The 18,942-nt window shown below is 30.8% G+C and overlaps 1 protein-coding gene across 6 annotated transcripts; it reads right to left on the bottom strand.

The window, feature by feature from the left end:
- Positions 1-278: 278 nt before the first annotated feature.
- On the bottom strand, positions 279-13,972 carry LOC127076282 (protein NUCLEOLAR FACTOR 1). Of its 6 annotated transcripts, none has more exons than XR_007786789.1 (25): positions 13,694-13,972; positions 13,496-13,571; positions 12,237-12,352; positions 11,448-11,628; positions 10,925-11,063; positions 10,413-10,536; positions 10,108-10,205; positions 9,915-10,031; positions 9,683-9,763; positions 8,130-8,314; positions 7,235-7,307; positions 6,817-6,876; positions 6,668-6,706; positions 6,490-6,578; positions 5,267-5,331; positions 4,705-4,751; positions 4,327-4,386; positions 2,660-2,731; positions 2,327-2,356; positions 2,148-2,242; positions 1,889-1,994; positions 1,648-1,710; positions 1,305-1,376; positions 713-939; positions 279-648 (listed from the first exon to the last, which is right to left on the bottom strand). XR_007786789.1 is itself a non-coding variant. In XM_051017885.1 (25 exons), the coding sequence occupies exons 2-24, from the start codon at positions 13,540-13,542 to the stop codon at positions 862-864; spliced, it is 2,037 nt and encodes a 678-aa protein (XP_050873842.1). In that variant the 5' UTR covers positions 13,543-13,571; positions 13,694-13,972; the 3' UTR covers positions 279-712; positions 843-861. The 6 variants fall into 6 exon arrangements, 4 of the variants coding, with proteins under 4 accessions (XP_050873842.1, XP_050873843.1, XP_050873841.1 ...); XR_007786790.1 differs by having other exon boundaries at positions 279-712; positions 779-939; XM_051017885.1 differs by having other exon boundaries at positions 279-712; positions 843-939.
- Positions 13,973-18,942: the final 4,970 nt, after the last annotated feature.

Genomic DNA, 18,942 nt, shown 5'->3' with positions numbered 1-18,942 from the left:
TAATTTATACCGTACATTACAATTAACATGTTTTTAATTATTTTACCAAACGCATTTTTTTGGTCTATTTTCTAATTTAAACCCGTCATTATAATAATGAGTTTTTATTTGCAAATGAAAAATATACTGCGAAAGAAAGATTGTTCTCTAACCCTATTCTAATGTCAACAAATACCACATACATTTAAACCTACAAATTGAGCGAAATTCAAACACAATCATCAGTAGCTCCTTGCTGTTTTCTAAACCTAATATACCAATTCAAGTGGGCGATCAAATAAAAGCAAAGAACAAACAATTGATTTCATTTTACATATTAAAAAATAATAAATTTCTAGAAATTAATATTTCATCACCAATCTGTGAATGAATACCAATTTTAAATATTGTTCCTTTTAAATTACTTCTGCATGCATGTTACGTACACAAAAAAAATCTATAGTTACATAAAACTGAATAAAACCAAGATGGATATAAGAAGAAAAAAAACTCCCAAAGAAAAGTTATCCTCCATGAGTTTTGTTCGGTAAGAGCCAGTATCATTTCATTCTTCAACCACTCAGAAAAACCAAATTGATTATATCTTCTTGTCGAAATCAGTTCCAAGAGCCTATTAATCAGAAGCAAGCTGCTTTGCATTGTTACAACCTTGGAGTAGAATCAGTTCCAAGAGCCTATTAATCAGAAGCAAGCTGCTTTGCATTGTTACAACCTTGGAGTAGAATCAGTTCCAAGAGCCTATTAATCAGAGAAGCAAGCTGCTTTGGATTGTTACAACCTTGGAGTAGAATCAGTTCCAAGAGCCTATTAATCAGAAGCAAGCTGCTTTGCATTGTTACAACCTTGGAGTAGAGCAGAAATCTAATCGCAAAAAACAAAAACAGGTTTCTCCGAAGCCACCATGGTTTTCGCTGGCGTAGTTCCAACTATTCTTTCCAGCTAAAATGTAGTCCCCAAAATGAAAAGAAAGGAGAAATAATGAGGGAAGAAAATCAAAAGGGACACAAGACTACTACCATTCATCCAACAATGTAAGAAAATAAACCAGGAAGGACAAGTTACCAAATAATTAGTGTATGTTTGGATGAGAAGTGGGTTTGGCAAAATTAGGGCGATACTGTGATTATTTTGCTAAAGCTACAAAGTGTAACTTCCGGCCAAATCACTATGGCTCAATGTAATTCTGACAATCCCTCTCTTGAATCAATCACCTTTCTATTCAAATATTTAATATACCTCCACATACATTGCATTCTATAAAGTAGCATAATACTGAAGGGACATCAAAGAGAGTGAACCATTACCCGAAACTTGTCGAGGGGCGAAAAAAGGACGGTACACGCAGTGTTTTCAGACCCATCAAGCACATTTACAATCTGCAATGGAAATGATGAATGTCAGTGGAAAGAATGAGACTTGAGATTTTAGACTTCGTCTCATTCCTAAGGGTAAAAATGAGAATAAAATAGTACAAAGCAAATCAACAGAAAAAAAGAATCCCTAAATTAAATTTTCTTCATTAATAGGCTATATAAACAGAATAAAAAGAATAAAGTGCTTTTGGTCGTAATTTCTTAGAGTAGATCAAAGAATTAGGCTGGGGTAACTCCAAGACTTTCACAACCATGAGAAATATACTCTGCTTACCTCAGGATAAAGCTCCTTCCTCTCTGGGAGAGAATACATGATTAAATTCTTAACTCCGCGAATCTGCGATGAAGAAGTAAACTAAATTTGTCAATTTTGCATCAATATAAGGGTTGAGTAAGAGGAAAGTAAGAGCATTTAAGAATAATTTTAAAACCACCAAAACATACCACTATTAAATACTAAAGAAACTAAATATAAGAAAGGGAGGGAGAAAAAAAACTATATCACTGTACACGACCTTATATCTGTGGTAAAAATGAGATCTCTCAGTGTAAAGCATGATTTTTCTTTTCCCTTCAAAGAACCAAAGACGCGCACGAGAAATATCCTTTTGGGTTGAATATCTAAATCAAAAAGATCCACAAATAAATTACAATGGAACATGGGAACTATATTTGAAGAATTTGCCAAAAATGCATTATGAAGTTATGATTAAATAAAAATCACACTGATAAAATTAAAGCTATAATGGCACAATAAAAGAAATGGCTCCTTACTCCCCAAGCAGACAGAAGGAGGCATCCTGCGACTTTAAAAAATTTCGGATTCGAATAAATTCGAAGTAAGAACTGATAAATAGCATGATCCCTCCCTGCATCAAAGATTTCATTAAAAAATCATTAAATATCTTTATATAAATTTAAATTATCATAATGAAGCTTATTAAAAACCCAACCTCATCAGAATCTTTTATTTTTGGGAAAACCTGCAAGAATGATTCACATAATATATCAGTACAATTTAATGTGTCATAAATTTTAACTAACAAGCACATAATCATCATTTATCTAAGCCTTCTGAACCATCACTTATTCAATTTGATTTGCATGTTATCGCTCATGGAATTTCAGTCTAAAATGGTACAAAATCATGTCTATTTACTTCAAACTTGAGCAATTACTCGACAAAGACTAGTAGCGGTGACTGCAAATTGCAAAAAAGAAAGAATGGGCAACTAAATTACTTGAACACAACACAATTTTCAAAAGCACGATTCTAGAATGCATACCTTCTTCACAAAATAATCAAAACGGTTGTCATCAGCCTCTACTATTGAGTCTATATTAAACCGTACATAAACCTACAAGATAAGATATAGAATAAGTATTATCTGAATAGAATAAAGAGAATGAGCAAACCTACAGAGATATATCTGAATAAATATTGATAAAACAGGACAAAGAAAAATAAAAAGCCTGAACTCTATTAAATAAAATTTAACAAAGACGGAACATTAGTATATTAAACAAATTAATCATGACAAGAATGAATATTCAGCCAACATAGCATAATTATATGATGTGTTATCAGAAAACAGTCATTGTCCAGTTGTATGTCAGGTTTAACTACAAGCCATAACCAACAAACCAATTAATTCCCCATGGACTTATAAAGACTTTGCGAGTACTCCTCGACAGACCCCCATTATGAACAAAGACAAATAAATCATGCAAGTAATAACAATATGCAATAATTTAAAAGTTATGTGTAATTTAACAGAACGAAGCTTTGATCTTTAAGTTTAGGATTATTTATTCTCCATCGGATGGGCACTGTTTAACGCATAACACCATGGTTTAGGGTGGTGAACATTACAAAGGTATACATTAGCAAGTCTAAAAGTATTTTAAGCTCCTAACTGTTTTCAAATCACAATAATTACCCCGTAATCTCTCCCCAAACATGATCACAGCTGTAACAAAGACAAAAACCTATCCCAGCGTCATGAACCCACGCCGCGATCATTCGACCCCAGCCACCTCCTTTTGACCCTGATTACCGCTACACGTCTGGTACACTCCCTGTGTAGCAACAACAGCACCCTCCTCCAACATCCATCTGTCCACCTTTAGTTGTTATCGGGCCACCCATATTTGTCCACACACTAAATGTCAAGTCCAAGGCAAAAGGGTGCTGTTACAGGATCAACTGTAAGACCCCAACTTTTAACATTATACTTTAGTTTACTAAGTTATTTGATTAAAGTGCATATTTAGGCTGGAATAGCTTTGGAAAGGGCAACTGTACTTTGGTGAGTAAGAAACCATATTTTTTAGGATTTTTTTTCCGATGAGAATCAATTTATGAAGACGACAGCGGAATAATTATTTCGTGATTTTCAAGAAATCCTTACCTTTTAAGCTAGCTTTTGGGCGTGAGTTAGGCTTAGACACCAACTTTTAACATTATACTTTAGTTTACTAAGTTATTTGATTAAAGTGCATATTTAGGCTGGAATAGCTTTGGAAAGGGCAACTGTACTTTGATGATTAAGAAACCATATTTTTTAGGACTTTTTTTCCGATGAGAATCAATTTATGAAGACAACAGCGGAATAATTATTTCGTGATTTTCAAGAAATCCTTACCTTTTAAGCTAGCTTTTGGGCGTGAGTTAGGCTTAGACCACTAATGACCATTTTTTAATGAAAAATCAAGTAATAATACAACATTGAAAATAATTTTACATGAGATCAAAGGAAATTGAGGTGTAATAATATTGCCTACTAGATTAGTGAAACAAACCTAGACCCCTAAATCCTAAACTCTAAATTTGCTTCCTTCCAATATGAAATGCATAACATGTATCAAATAGAACTTCAGTGCATTGCAATAGCAAAAAAGCACCAAATGCATATTACTTTCACAAATAGCAAGCAATTTTAAGAAAGCATACCTGTTGAATTTTAGGGAGCACTTTGTGTAGAACACCTTTATATTCACACATCAACTTCACCTGCAAATAACAATTAAAAAGACTAATTACATTAAGATATAAAAAGCAGAAATATAATTATTTTAATTGGTCCAATTGCTTCAAACCATACACTTCATTGCAATGTTCTCTATGCATAACAAGCCATATCAACTATGCCCTTGAGTTGAATTGTATATATAATATAAGAATAAAATAACACATAAGAAAAGACCAGGAAAACATTGGGATATTTTGATGTGGTGAGAACTTCTCAGCCTTGACATATCTTAATCATCCTGGATTGAAACCTTGAACTCAATAAAATAAATAGAAAATGCAACCAAATATGCTACATACCTTCCCTTCATAATTAGAACATTGATGATTGAATGAAGCGTTTATATCTACAAATAAATATGGAGGTTATAATATGTTAGGCCATGTTTCCATAATGCAAGTAGAAAAGGACTCTATAGCAATACTAACAATGAATTAGTCCATGTATAACTTGGTTAAATAAACCACAGGTTAACCAACAATCCCCCTCAAGGTGGCAATTTTGCAATCAAAATTGAAGACAAAATAAAAACAAAAGATTTTCTCTAGCCAAACAGGCCCCCAAAAACATTAACAATATATAATTGGAAATAGACTATCATGATGATTGTTGTGTAAATTCAAATGGATGAAACGAATCTTACAAAAAATAACATATGGATGAATCACCATGTGTAGAAAAGAAATATTAATTTTTCAATCATATTAACACCTACCAGAGTTATTCAAAAGCCTAATTAAATAAGAATGGGAAGACCCTTGCCCGGGATAACAGTGGCATGGTTTTCTCCAAAGAAGGAAAAAAAAGGAAAAATGTGAATTGTTCTTTAAATATTTGCCAACAAGAAGGAAAATTCATCACCTGGATTCGAGAAAAAACCCAGAATTATTGTTTGCCTGTAAAATCTGGCATGCTCATCAAGATACCTAAACAAGGAATACAAAGTTATGTATCTCAATATTTTTAAGGGAATGTATTTCAATTTTCACTTCAGACCCCATCATCTATAACAATCTGAGTGTATCATGCAGTTCATGCAATACATAAGCAAAGTATTGAAATTACGAGTTTCTGATAAAAGAATAATAAGAAGAAATAGGATTATCGTGTAATATGATAGATTATAAATTAGATACACAAGACTAAACACTGACCTGTATTTAATATATATAGGCATACAAGACTCCTAAATTCCTAATCCTAAATAAATAGGGAAATCAAGAAATAAACCATGATAATAATAAAGAGAAAATTAATCCTAGGAGATAAACTAAGATACTCTAACATGATATCCAAGGTATCATGAGATATTTCAGATAGTCCAACACAATGAATTAAAAAAGAAGGGCAGTCCTTTATGTGCCACCCAACTGAGCAGAAATCATAGAGAGAATACAAATAGCATGCATAACAACGGGCATGAGATCTTTTGTACTAACCCAGCTTCAGCCAAAATAAATTTTTCACTTAAACTAAATTGCATTCTTTTGACCCATAGTGGCATATACACTGCATACTTGTAGCTTTCCAATTCCCAGACCTTGTGACTCAAGTGTACTGATTTTTCTAATATGCACACATCTACACAAGTGCGTGAGTGCAAGTCTTGTCTCTTGGGAAAAAATAATACCGAGATAACACACCAATAGTGTTTGTTTTTTACTACAGACTTGTGTTACAAAGCAGTTCTAATAAAAGCAAAAAAAAAGTGTGGACTTGATGGACACCCGACCACTTAATATGCCAACACGAACACCCTATAGTGTTTAAGGTCACTCATTCATCCCACTGTTGGGATTGATAAACACTTACTATAACACTTTTCGTTTATTTTATGTGTAGAAGGATATCTTATCCTCCTCCCTTATTTTAACTTTTTTGTTTTAGCTGTAAGATAATTTATTGTTTTTATAAAAGAAAAAAAATAAATAAATGGTCTCACAATTTTAGTCAGTGACAATAATTTTGCCATATGCCAAATTTAAATAACAATGCAAAACAAGCATGCATTTATATTGATCAAGGAGGAAGTGGGAAACACAAAAAAAACAGTTTCAATGAAGAAAAGCTAAAATAGAATATACCATGGTCTAATGCGCATAACATCTGTTCTGGGTTGCTTTGATGGTAAGCGGTTCAAGTGTTCAATAACTGTATGCACATGAGACCAATTCTGACAAGTTTCAACAATAATGAGAAACAGAATTCATACTGTAGTAAAATAATTGGTAAAGTGAGTTTGTTGCAATACAAAATACAAACCTGCATTGCTATTACATCTGCATGATCAATAATGAGAACCTGCTTAGAAAAACACACTTTGTCAACTTCATTCGATATTATCCATATAAAGAGTAATCTGCCTATCCACATATGGAGTATAATAGAACAATTATGAGTAGGGCGATCACCTCTATAGACGAAAGAAAATCTACATCTTTTTCCTTATTGCTTCCGGTCTCTTCAATTTTCTAAATTCAGACCAATTTCATGTTAGATTATATAAGCAATACATTAAAAATATTACTATTAAAAACAGAAAATGGTGCAAGTTGAGATTAAGTTTGGTAAAATGTTACTATGAACTGAATAGGCTGAGAAAGCCTACTTTAAGGACAAAGAGGTAGTAAACAGTTTGTCACAGCTGCCAACAGTTGGCACTAGCCTTAGTACACATTAAGCTACACATCATATACACAGGATAAAATAGAAGCTAGAACTATACATTAACAAACTCTAATATAAAAAAGAGCAAAAATAAGTCAACATAGTCAAATATGAATTAAAGGAAACTAAAAAAATAAAAAAGGAAAGAAAAAATTGGCTTACATTAACCAAACAAAGTGGTGAAGCAATAATTAAGTCAGATGTATGGAAATCACTGAACAACTTGACCGTCTTCCTGCAAGGATCGAAGCATAAAACCTATATTAAAAATAAGATAATAAATGCATATTAAATTAGGTTGCAACAAATATAAAATTTGAAAAAAGAAATTTCCATTCATCGAGATAACACTTTTGAGTATGAAAAATATATATGATGGGAGACGGTAACTTTTTAATTGGTTTGAGTAAGTAAACTAACTCAGGTAGAAACATTTTTGTTTTCAATTTCTAATTCCACTTTTAATTATAAAAAACCACCTCGATTTCCTATTGTTTCTTGTTCTTTAAATATTTGTGTAGGAAATAACAAACAATAAAAACTATTTTACTATTTCCTACACAAATATTTGAAATTAGAAAACAAAGTGAAATCAACAAGGCCTCTTTCATAGTTAAAGGTGAAAACAGAAACTTAGAACGAAAAACTTTTCATAAAACAAATAGGCATAGACATTTTGCATGTGACAGTACCCCAGGCTGCATTAAGGATCTTTTACTATTTATTGTAGTGTTTATATATGATATACTTAAGCAGCTGTAGGTCTTCATACATTACAAACATGACTACTGATAGAAGTTATCAAAATAAAAATTTACCAAAAATAGTTATTAAAGTAGATCAGCCACTGATATAATTTAGACTTTGGAAGACGAACTATGCTTACACCAACAATCACATCACCATCATCCATTAATCAATTGAAAAAATAACCACAAATAACAAGTATAATGACTATAATTATAGATGTTGACGAGGGACTTCTACAAGCTTTCACAGTATGTCTTGGAGTAGGAAAGAGAATAAACAATGCTCATCGTGATAGGAGTGTGATTACCTAGTAAATTTGATGCCAATCATAAAGTCATCCTCATTATTGCCTTCAAAAAGTAATTGAAAGTCGTCCGGTTTGGATGACTTCTGAGCGTCTGCATTTTCAGGTTCTTCGTCATTTTCCTTGTCACCTTTATGTTCTTCAGCTCCAAATTTAGTGGAAAATCGATCCATATGCTCAACATTGACCTGAGAAAACAAACACTAATATTACAAACCACCACTAGCATATTTAATCTAGCTCTAGAGAAGTGTAATAGAATAAAATGCCGTTAAACGACCGTAAATGTCTTAGAATGTGTGGGTTGGGCCTAACTCATCCCTAGAATACCGAATTGTAAGGTGAGAATTACCCCCACACTTATAAACACAACACATGTCATATCTCTAAGTAATGTGGGACTAACTCCACCCCTTCAAACCCAACACAATGAAGGTGTTGGAGGCTGCAATAAAGGCAAGCCAAATGTTGCAATTTAGGCGACTCATGTCATATCTCTAGTTGCAATTTGAAATACATTAGAATAAATAATATGCATTGGCATTACAAAATGCAATCATAAGCAAAACCATGCATTCACATCAGACGTGGTAAAATTGTGTATATCCCCTTGTGATTTAAATGAGGCTCATTTTCCTACCCCGCTCTTTTTCCTACCTCGGCCATATCACATCATCATCCACTTCAACCAATATTCTTGCCACCATAGCTCAACGCATGTGCTTGGCTTGGATGTCTGTTCTACTTTACTAAGTCTGGTTTGAAGCTAATGTGATCTGTCTCTTTTCATCAATTCCAAAGTACCTGTTACTTTGTAGTTTAGGTTGATGACATTATTTTCATCAATTCCACGATACTAGAATTGCGATCCAAGCTCAAGGTGACTAACTTCAAGATATCTTTCCACCACCAATACTCTTCTGATCTTTTTTACAGGTGGATATTGGAGGATAATGCAATAAACTGATCAGTTGTACAGTGGCCTCAGATACTCATTTCTAGATAATTTTATATTGTGCATCAGTTTTTTTTAATGACAAATGTAAGTATATGTTAGTGTTATGGTGTGGATAGGGGGGATAGAACCCTCAACTTCCTTATTACTCCACTCCTTAACTCCCCCACCCTAACCACCGAACCAACTTTATATCACATCATTATGCATCAGTTATTGACTGCTAGAACTGTTATAAGAGTATAACCAACTCTAATTGTTTTGTCACAATTCATTAGGAAGACTAATCTGAACCTGGATACATACGTAATAAAAATTAAAGTTAACTCCTCTCTTTCTCTCACAACAGCACTATTTCATTCCAACAACAAGCAGTGAAAGCATTTTGTATCCCGAAATATAAGCACAAATGCATTACAATCTAACCAGTAGACCATTTCATTAAAATAACATGCACAAAAAAGGTCAACCAAATGCCCAGTTTAAGTGTTGAAAGCAACACCTCAGAGTCTAGAACAAGCATCGATATTATGTCATGTTCAAGAGCATAGTTAGCTTGACATCCTTAGAAATAAGTTTTAAAAGTAGAACACAAAGTTACCTTGTAAGCTGAAGGTGTAAGTTGTATAAGCCTCTTTACAACACGGTACATAATACTTGCCAATGGCAACAAAATCAAAACCTGGATCACGCAACAGAAAAAATATTTGTTAGTATCCTTCAAATTAAGTAAAGCTTATGAGTTCATTTTAAGAGAATATCAAGGGAAGAATTTAATTATAATAGAAAATCGGCCATCATAAGGAAACAGTCAAGACAAAAGATCCATTTACCTTAGGACGAAGAAACCCTTGATCTCGGAATCTCTCACTATCAGCGCCCTCTTCAAGCCTAGACAGTTCAGCATCATTCTTTTTAACACAATCTCTAGTTCTGAAGACGTGATTTAGCTGTGCAAAACAGTTATTAAGTAATTATGTAAACAGACCCCACATTTTATATAGAATGAAATGAAAATTTGCTTACAGAATGCATTATGTATGCATCCATGATGCTTATGTCTTCAAGGCCTTTTAAATAGAATGGTCTCTTGTTACAGTGAAGTATATCCCGGTAGCTGCTGCCTGGAACCAAGTCGACATGACGTGAATGTCCAAATAAGGATTAAAAAATCAAAGTTAAAATTATGTCATATACAAATGTGCAACATTATGCCTGAATCCCCCGTAACAGGCGACAATCAAAAAAATAATGCAAAAAAGGAACATCAACTCAACTTAGTGAAGCTTGCTATAACAGAGCATTATACAAATAATATTTCAACAACTTACAAAGGGAGAAAAACATCTGCTGTTTAGGTGAATTAATATCCTTGCCTCCAGATGTCTTGGACACTTCCATCCAATGCTCATGTAACTTTGTCTTCAGACCAGGACAGGAGTTGATATCAAAATCCTAGAAGAGAAAGCAGCAAAGAATGTAATATGTACTTGAGGCAACAGAAGTTGAAGGAACAACATCTTTATAAGCCGGTGTATGATTATGATTTTTCTAGGATGTGTCAAAAAATGAATAATATAAAATTTCAACAAAGCAAAGATGTGCATAATGTTAATGACGGGGAAATTTAAAATAATAACCAACAACCAAGTCCTTTTTCCCATTAGGCGGAAAAGGGAAAAACTAACATTAAAAGAAAAATTGTATCCGTCAAAAGATGCTTATTCTATTTGAAACAAACCACTGCATTGTTTATTTAGACAGCAAGGACAACTAATCAAAGTCTTTTAAAAGGCAGTAAACAACAGGTCTTTGGTTCAATTTATAAAACTGTGCTATATACCTCCAAGATATTTTCTCCAGTTCCTATCCATTTGCAATTTGAGACACCAATAACTGGTACATCCCAGCTGAATTTCAAATTCTTTTGGTTGTCAATTTCCTCTTTTGATAAATTATGTTGCAAATGTAAATCAAAAGAGCTGCGTGAAAAGAAACAAAAAATAATGTCAGATTAAGCAAGCTAAGTGAACATAGTATTATCATGACCTACATATGATGACCAAGAAATACAAAAAATAACAATATCAACTGGCTAGTTAGAATTAACCAGATTCATTAAAAAACATGGAAGAGATGCCAAAATCATAAATGAATCAATTAAAAAGTATTTAACATAGAAATCAGTTGTGGAAAAAATTTTAAAAAAAGTGTGAACAGATATAGCAATTTCCATTTCTAATTGGAACTGAGATTGAAGAGCTTGGTGCATTTATCAGCCACTTAGCATTGTTAGTTTCCGATGTTCTTCTCTCAAATGAAAACTTTTTCATTCCAAAGAAGAGAAGATCTTTAACTTTACAAACCTCAAATCCACTGAATCCTTAGATGTTGCTCCACCATTTGTCATAATATCCTCTTCATCTGAATAAGAAAACTCAATGTCCTCTTCAGTCTCAGAACCTTCTATTAATCCAGAACCATTGTCATCGGGATCTTGCAGCATGCTTTCCACAACATTGCTTCTAGGAGAATCATCGTCCAACCCTAAGAACAGTAAAAATTAACAAAATCATCAAACAGATATTCCACAAATATATAATTATCTTATGCTGTCGAATATGAAGGGAAGACTACTGAAAACAAATCATTAAACACAGCCTAACAAAAGGACTTCACTTGTACTTCTATGACAATGAACAACAACCACAAAACCTTTTCCCTAGGTGTGACTGTGAGATCAGCTAAATGGATCACATAATGCCAGAATGTTTGATGATAAATTATGACTAAAAATAAACCACTTACTATAGATTTCTTAATGAAATGACCTATATTCTTCCTTAACCTTGTGTCTAACTAATGAATTGTCCTTCATCTAGTATACCCTCTTTACAGGTGCTTCTATGGGTCTTCCACACATATGTTAAACTGCCTAATAGGAACTCTTCCATTCCATCATTTTTAAAATGGGAGCTACGCCAACTTTGTCTCTACTGGGACTGTTTTTATTCATAATCATGTGACTTATTCTATTATTTCTAAAACATCTTTTTTTGTGAGCTTATTCCTATAATATCTAATAAAAAAACAAATCGCAAACCCCATAATAAAGTCATGATAAACATGTAATAAAATGACATGTTTAATCAAACCTTCTCCATCACTGTCATTCTCCAGCAAGCTCTCAGATTCAATGATGTCAACATTTATCGCTTTCTCCTCCCTTCTACCTTTCTTTTTTTTCTTACCGTCATCTTCTTTCTTTTTCCTGAAAAGACAGGCAGAGCAATGTGAATTTCATAAGAGTGTATTGTTAGATGAGCATTATAAAACAATAAATCATTTAAGCAACGTAGTAATTTGTTATGAACAAGTGTAGCTCGAATTTTGCACACACACCCACATAAACAGAATTAGAAGCAAGCTTCATTATACAAAACAGCTGAAGCCAGAAAGAGTTCAGCTCAAAATAGGAGCATTTGAATTTATTTTACATTCTTATGCTATGAAGCACGAACAATACTGGAATAAGTGTGACAACTCGGACGAGTGTCTCAAAAGAAAAATCTGAGTGTCTCAAAACAAAAATCTTTTAGGGCCTGTTTGTGAGTTTGGAAGGGAGGGGAGGGGAGGGCTTTGAAAAAAGGGAAGGATTGAGTGGAAAAGAAATGAAGGATTTTGGTTGGGAGGGTTTTGCTTTTATTCATAACACCAAAAACCCCTAATTTGGGGAATTCAAAATTTGTATTGAAGGAGGGTTTTGAAGGGTTTTGGAGAGCTTACATAAATTTTCCAAATACATTTTATGTTGTTATAGTATTATGAAAATTAAAAATATAGTAATGATTAATATTTTTTTATCATTCTATACAAAATCATTCTTTCAAAAAATATTAAATATTTTTCTATATTTTTTTAAAAAATCGTTTTCAAAAACCCCTCCCCTCCAAACTCCCAAACAAAGCCTTAGTGTTTCAACACACCTTGGGCACTCCTTGAACGGAACTCAGACACAACTACAATAATAATGGATACCGCCTGATCTTTTTTTCTTTTTTTTTTCCAATCACATTAGAACTAAATATTCTTAAAGTAATACATTAGTACTTTAATCAGGCATTTGAAACATTCTTACACATGCACATCTTTCTATGTGCACATGTCTTCATCTTCAGCAATATTCAATCAATGATGAATGATGATCAATGAAAGGTTAAAGACCTTAAACTTGTTGTACCGAAAAAAGGCAATTTGATTAAATCTATTCAGAAGCTGATTAATTAATAATTAAATTACAATCAATGCCAATGGTAGTAAATTGTACTAAAACACAATGAGAGCATAAAAGAGAACGAAAATCAACCAATGCTATAAACAAAAATTAGTTGTAGTATCAGTCTATTAATGTTACCTTTTCAGGTTGGAAGAAGTAGGAGGGGCGTGTTTACACCTCTTCATAGTATTAGGGTTTGGTTTATATGATTTCTCTGGATACACAAAAAGGAAGTTAGAAAAAAAAAAGGAATACAAGTAGAGTATGGAAGAAAAAAGGATTGCTGAATGAAATTAAAAATGTGGATTCAAGAGTTCAACCATCAACTAAACTCACCGCCGTTGGTATTTTCCGGTAGCACACTAAACTCAGCACCGTTGGTATTTTCCGGTAACACGTTTGCGACTTAGGACTCGAGCACCACACTGACTGTAGTGTTGGAATCGGCGGAGGGATGAACGTGTAATGGAACGGTAGTTGGTGAGGCGGCGGAGGGATGAACGTGAAGACGTTCGGTGCAGATGATGATGAGGCAGCCGGAGACGTTAACGCTCTGTGAGTGCAGTGAACACTTTGCCGTTCTGTTTTGTTTGTTTTTTTGTCAACCCTAATTCTTTAATTATTATTTTTTATCCTTGCTTAATTTTAAATTTAAAGATATTCAGATTTAAATGATCAATTAAAGTTATTGTTAAGATTTATGCTTTACCTAGAATAAATTATTTTAAATTTTTTTCAGTTTTTAATTTTCATTTTAAAAATAATAATAACTTTTATGCATTGCCAATATAATTTTTTGCGAAAAATAATTAGTTGTTATGCACGGTTGATACATATCAATTAAAAAAGATTATTTATTTAATATATGCAATTACATGGATGCATATATCACATGTGCAGCATTATTATTAAGGAAACCGTGTCACCAAAATTAATAAAATCTCTTGTTTAATAAATAGACTAAAAAATAAATTTTGAAATAGAAATAAAACATTAAAAAATGAAAATAAAAAATAAAAAATATATTTAAATCAATTAATAATGAAAAAATAATTTTATAGAAATTATAAAATTAATAATAATAAATTTAAAAAAACAAAACATAACAATTAAATCTTTTTGAAATGTTTTACTAATAATATTTGGATTCACACTATTATGAAAAAAGACAACCTATAATATTTGTCCACTTTTTTTATTATTCACACGCGTAAAAGTATAAACAAATATTTTTTATTTAATTTTGATTTTAATATAAATTATTTTTTAAAATACTTTAAGTTTCTCTCGACACACGCACATCAACTTTATAATGGAAACAACTTGATAAATTTCAAAATTGAATTGTTGTAGTTATTTTTTCAACTTGTAACAGTAAATAATTTATTGTATGGGGTTATTAATAAGTGTTGTCACAACATCACTAAGTGTTATCCTATAATCTATTATAGAAAATCATCACATGTTTTGAAAATAGATGGAAGAAAGAAACCTCAATATTTGGCAACAACCTCTTAGAAACCTCAATATTTGGCAACAACCTCTTAGTTTTATAATCCAAAAAAAAAAATCCAATATATAAACTCACAAAATTATATATCTTTCACAAAACACCAATTCCATTAAGATCTATTTCCCTTTATTTGATACATTGCATATATTAAAAGATGCATTTCAATTCCGGTAGGTCTAAAATTATTTTTGACTTTTTCATTTGATTTCATTGAGATGATTTTTATACTACAATTGAAAATATTGAAAAATAAATATATGAAAAATGCAACGAAAAAATCTAAATTAAGTTAAAGTATTATAAAGAAAAAAGAAAAAATAGAAAGTGACAAATCTACAATTCTTTAGTCATTATCTAGATAATATTTTTTCATCAAAACTCTCGTCTATCATTCAACTGTTTCAAATAAATAATATAAGCAAACAACAATAATGTTGTTACTTCACTTTTGATTTTCCAAATGAAAAATAAATAAAAGTTCAAAAAGAGAGAAAGTAGAAATAAAGAGATAAAAAAATATATTATGTTCATGGAGAAAGAGATGAAATTTATAAAAAGAAATAGAAGATTTTTAGTTTCTATCACAATTCAGTAATTAATGGAAGTCATAGATATATATATTTTTTTAGAGATGGAAGTTAACTTTTCAATTGATAACCAACAAAAGTTATCAAACATTAAAATTCTTTATAAAAAAGATAGAGTATAATTTTGAAATAAAAATAATTCACTCCAAAAACATCTATTCACATTATATATAATTATAAATTATTATTATTATTATTATTATTATTATTATTATTATTATTATTATTATTATTATTATTATTATTATTATTATATAATCAGACTAATGATATTGTGCTAGTTAGAAGTAGGGACGGAGGGAGATACATTGGAATGGGGCTGTTGCCCCCATTTGATTTTAAGTTTAGTTATAGTATCTTTATATATTTTTTATACTATTTATTTAATAATATTTAATAATTTAATATTTGTTTTAACTTTTAAGTATAATTTAAAATAATCCTCCTTATAAATTAATGATTTTAAAAAAATATTAGTAAAAATATCTTGTTTTAAATGATTTATTTATTTTTAAAATAATTTTTATTTTGTTTAAGAAAATTATGATAAATAAAATATGTTTTCAATAATAATTTTGTGAAGAATTAAATATCTAACAATATAATATATAAAATATTAAATAAATATTTGATCACATATATAAAAATGAATATTTTTAGTAATATTTGAAATAAATTAATCATACAAGAATCTAATTAAAATGTATATGCCCCCACATGTTAATATTCTCGGCTCCGTCCCTGGTTAGAAGTGAATACAAATCGGAGTTAGAGTTAAAAAAAACTATCCCACGACCGATTAATTATTCTCATACCCCTATAATTCATACAATTTTATTAAAATACTTTTAAATGAATAATTTATGTTTGATAAAAGAAAATTAACAATCACATTCTAAATAATTTTTTATAAAATATTTGGTGAGTCTAAATCAAAATGGGTTTAGAGAACACACAAAAAAAAAATGATATAAAATAAACAATTATTGCGTAAAGCCTTTTGTAATTCATCTTGTATTTTTTACGAATAACATCATTTTTAGCCACATTATTAAATTGTTGTCTAAAATTATAAATTTTGAAAATAAAATCCTACGAGGCTAACACAAAACAAGTTTATGCAACATAAGAAAACTGTGTCCTAAAATGAACAATCATGCCTAAAACCTTCTATAATTCAGCCCAGGATTTTACAAATTACATCACTTTTAGCCACAGTTTTAAACGGTTGCTTAAAGTTAAAAGTTTTGAAACAAAATAAAACATCAAAAAACTTTAATCATTATCCGGTGAGTATATAACACTACCGGAATACTTTATTTCAAGTTGTTCGGTGGACATATAACCTTATTAGAATACTTGATTTCAAGTTGTTCGGTGAGCATATAACCTTGTCAGAATACTTCATTTCAAGTTATTCGGTGAAGATAAATTACATATTGGATTCTTTATGTAAATTTTTCGGATAAACTAGTGTAAAGAATACAAAATTCTTCAATTTTAAAATTTTTAATAATAAATAAAAAGGGTATAATTGGAATATTTTGATAAATATTTTGATGTAGGGATAATGATAGGAGTATAAGGTAAAGTTTTTTCAGAGTCAGCTCAAAAATAACAATTCAATGGTCATTCGAAGTTGGTTAAAAGAAGCCCACTTTCGACAATTTTTTCAACACGGTGATCAATTTTATGGGTGACAGTTTGATCAATTCAAATAATTTGGTTTCTTATTCTTTGAATAAAAAATATAAAGATTTAAGATTATTACGTGTATATAAGAAAATGAGCTATTTACGAACATTAAAATAAAATATCCATTATGATAATGATGAATGAGACAAAAAACAAGTATAAGAGAGAAGTTGTATGGGTGGTGGTGATGGTGAGTAAGAAAAATAAAAGAGTGTGAGAGGGGTGGTGGCTTCTAAAAAACATAGAAACATTATAAGTTTAAAACAAATACATAACTAAGTATAATAGGAATAATTTTTTAAGTTTAATAAATTAAATAACTGTGAGAATGAGAGATTAGATGTATGATAATGCTATTGTGAAGGCTACATCATAAAAAGTCACAGTATTCTGCATTTTTCTGACTTATCACATTCTTCCTTTATTAATTAATAGGATAAAATAAAATTATAAAATGAAACTATAAATGGTTTACATATACTTAATAGGTCGGTTTCATATTTAATTGGATGAGAATTTGGCATCTCTTTCTGATTAATTGTATTTCTGTAAGATTGAAAATCGACCCATAGACTTATGGACTGGATTTGATTTAACTGAATGTTTATGTTTTTTTCGATTGGACCGGATTTCACTCGGTTCAACATTTCTTACCACCCCTAGCTAGTACTGAACTTTAAATGTGTTCTAATATCGTGGTGTACTTTAATAAGTGGCATTCAACATGTGATGGTGTCTTGGTGTACTTTAATAGGTGGTGTTTAACATAAAAAAAAATTGGTTTAACATTCTTTTTAGTTATGTATTTTAACATCGAAATTCATTTTGATCCCTTAGTTTTAAAAAGTCAATCTTGGTCCCTTAGTTCTTAAAAAGATATTATGTTAGTCATTTTTGTCTAACTAGCGATAAATTTAGCGATTGATTTTTGAATTTTTTTTGTTGCTAATATGACGAAAATGATCAATATAAAACGTTTTGAAGAATTAAAGAACCAATATAAAACATTTTAAAGTTAATTGGCCAAAATAAATCTCGATATTAAAATACGAGACAAAAAAATATTAATCCAAAAATTTTCTTTGTCGTTCATGCGTCTTTTTTTTCTTTCAAATAATAGCATGTTTCTTTTGTTTTTAATATATTTTTATTTTAACTTAAATATTCAATTAATAATAAACAATGTCATGGACCATATGGATATTTTGTTTTTGTTTAAAAATTAATTGTCATTATCTTCTTTCTAAAAATACACAAGTTTGTTTTATGTAAGTGGAATTGTCTTTATTGACAAATAAATAATCATACATTTTTATCTATATCACTCTCATGAAAAATCACAAACATGCATAAACAAAAAGTTACATTTTTAACTAAATATAAGTTGATTCAATAGTGATTGATCATGGACTCAGATGATTGTTCAATTCTCCCAATTGTAGTCTGGAAGAGACTGAAATCACTTGATGCTAGAACTAACTTTGAATCAGATTAGTCGAACTAGTGGGTCGGATACTAATGGTGAAAACAAAACAAAAAAGTCACGCTCTCTTTTAAAAAATTGACAATACAGACTGAAGTTCTTTATCACTCTCTATAAAAAATCTGTCTAAAAAAGAAAAATAATGATGAATATGTCATATGAATAGTGGTATGCACATGTTTATACCACACTACAAATAAAAAAAAGGGTAATTACGTCGGTTAAAAGTGTCATTTTATGGCGGTTCCACCAGCCACAATATACGGATATGGCGATTCTGCTGAACGCATGCCGAAAGGAAAAAAAT

The sequence above is a fragment of the Lathyrus oleraceus genome, chromosome 4, assembly GCF_024323335.1.
Source record: "Lathyrus oleraceus cultivar Zhongwan6 chromosome 4, CAAS_Psat_ZW6_1.0, whole genome shotgun sequence".
NCBI classification, from domain to species: domain Eukaryota; kingdom Viridiplantae; phylum Streptophyta; class Magnoliopsida; order Fabales; family Fabaceae; genus Lathyrus; species Lathyrus oleraceus.
The sequence above is the reverse complement of the archived record's forward strand: the minus strand, read 5'-3'. Positions and strand labels throughout refer to the sequence as shown.

Coding starts and splice junctions, on each gene's coding strand:
- LOC127076282 (XM_051017884.1), bottom strand. CDS start 13,542: ATGAAGAGGTGTAAACACGCCCCTCCTACTTCTTCCAACCTGAAAAG. Junction 11,629..12,236: donor GAATGACAGTGATGGAGAAG/GTTTGATTAAAC, acceptor TACTGTTCTTAG/GGTTGGACGATGATTCTCCT. Junction 10,032..10,107: donor ATGCATACATAATGCATTCT/GTAAGCAAATTT, acceptor TGTTTTGCACAG/CTAAATCACGTCTTCAGAAC.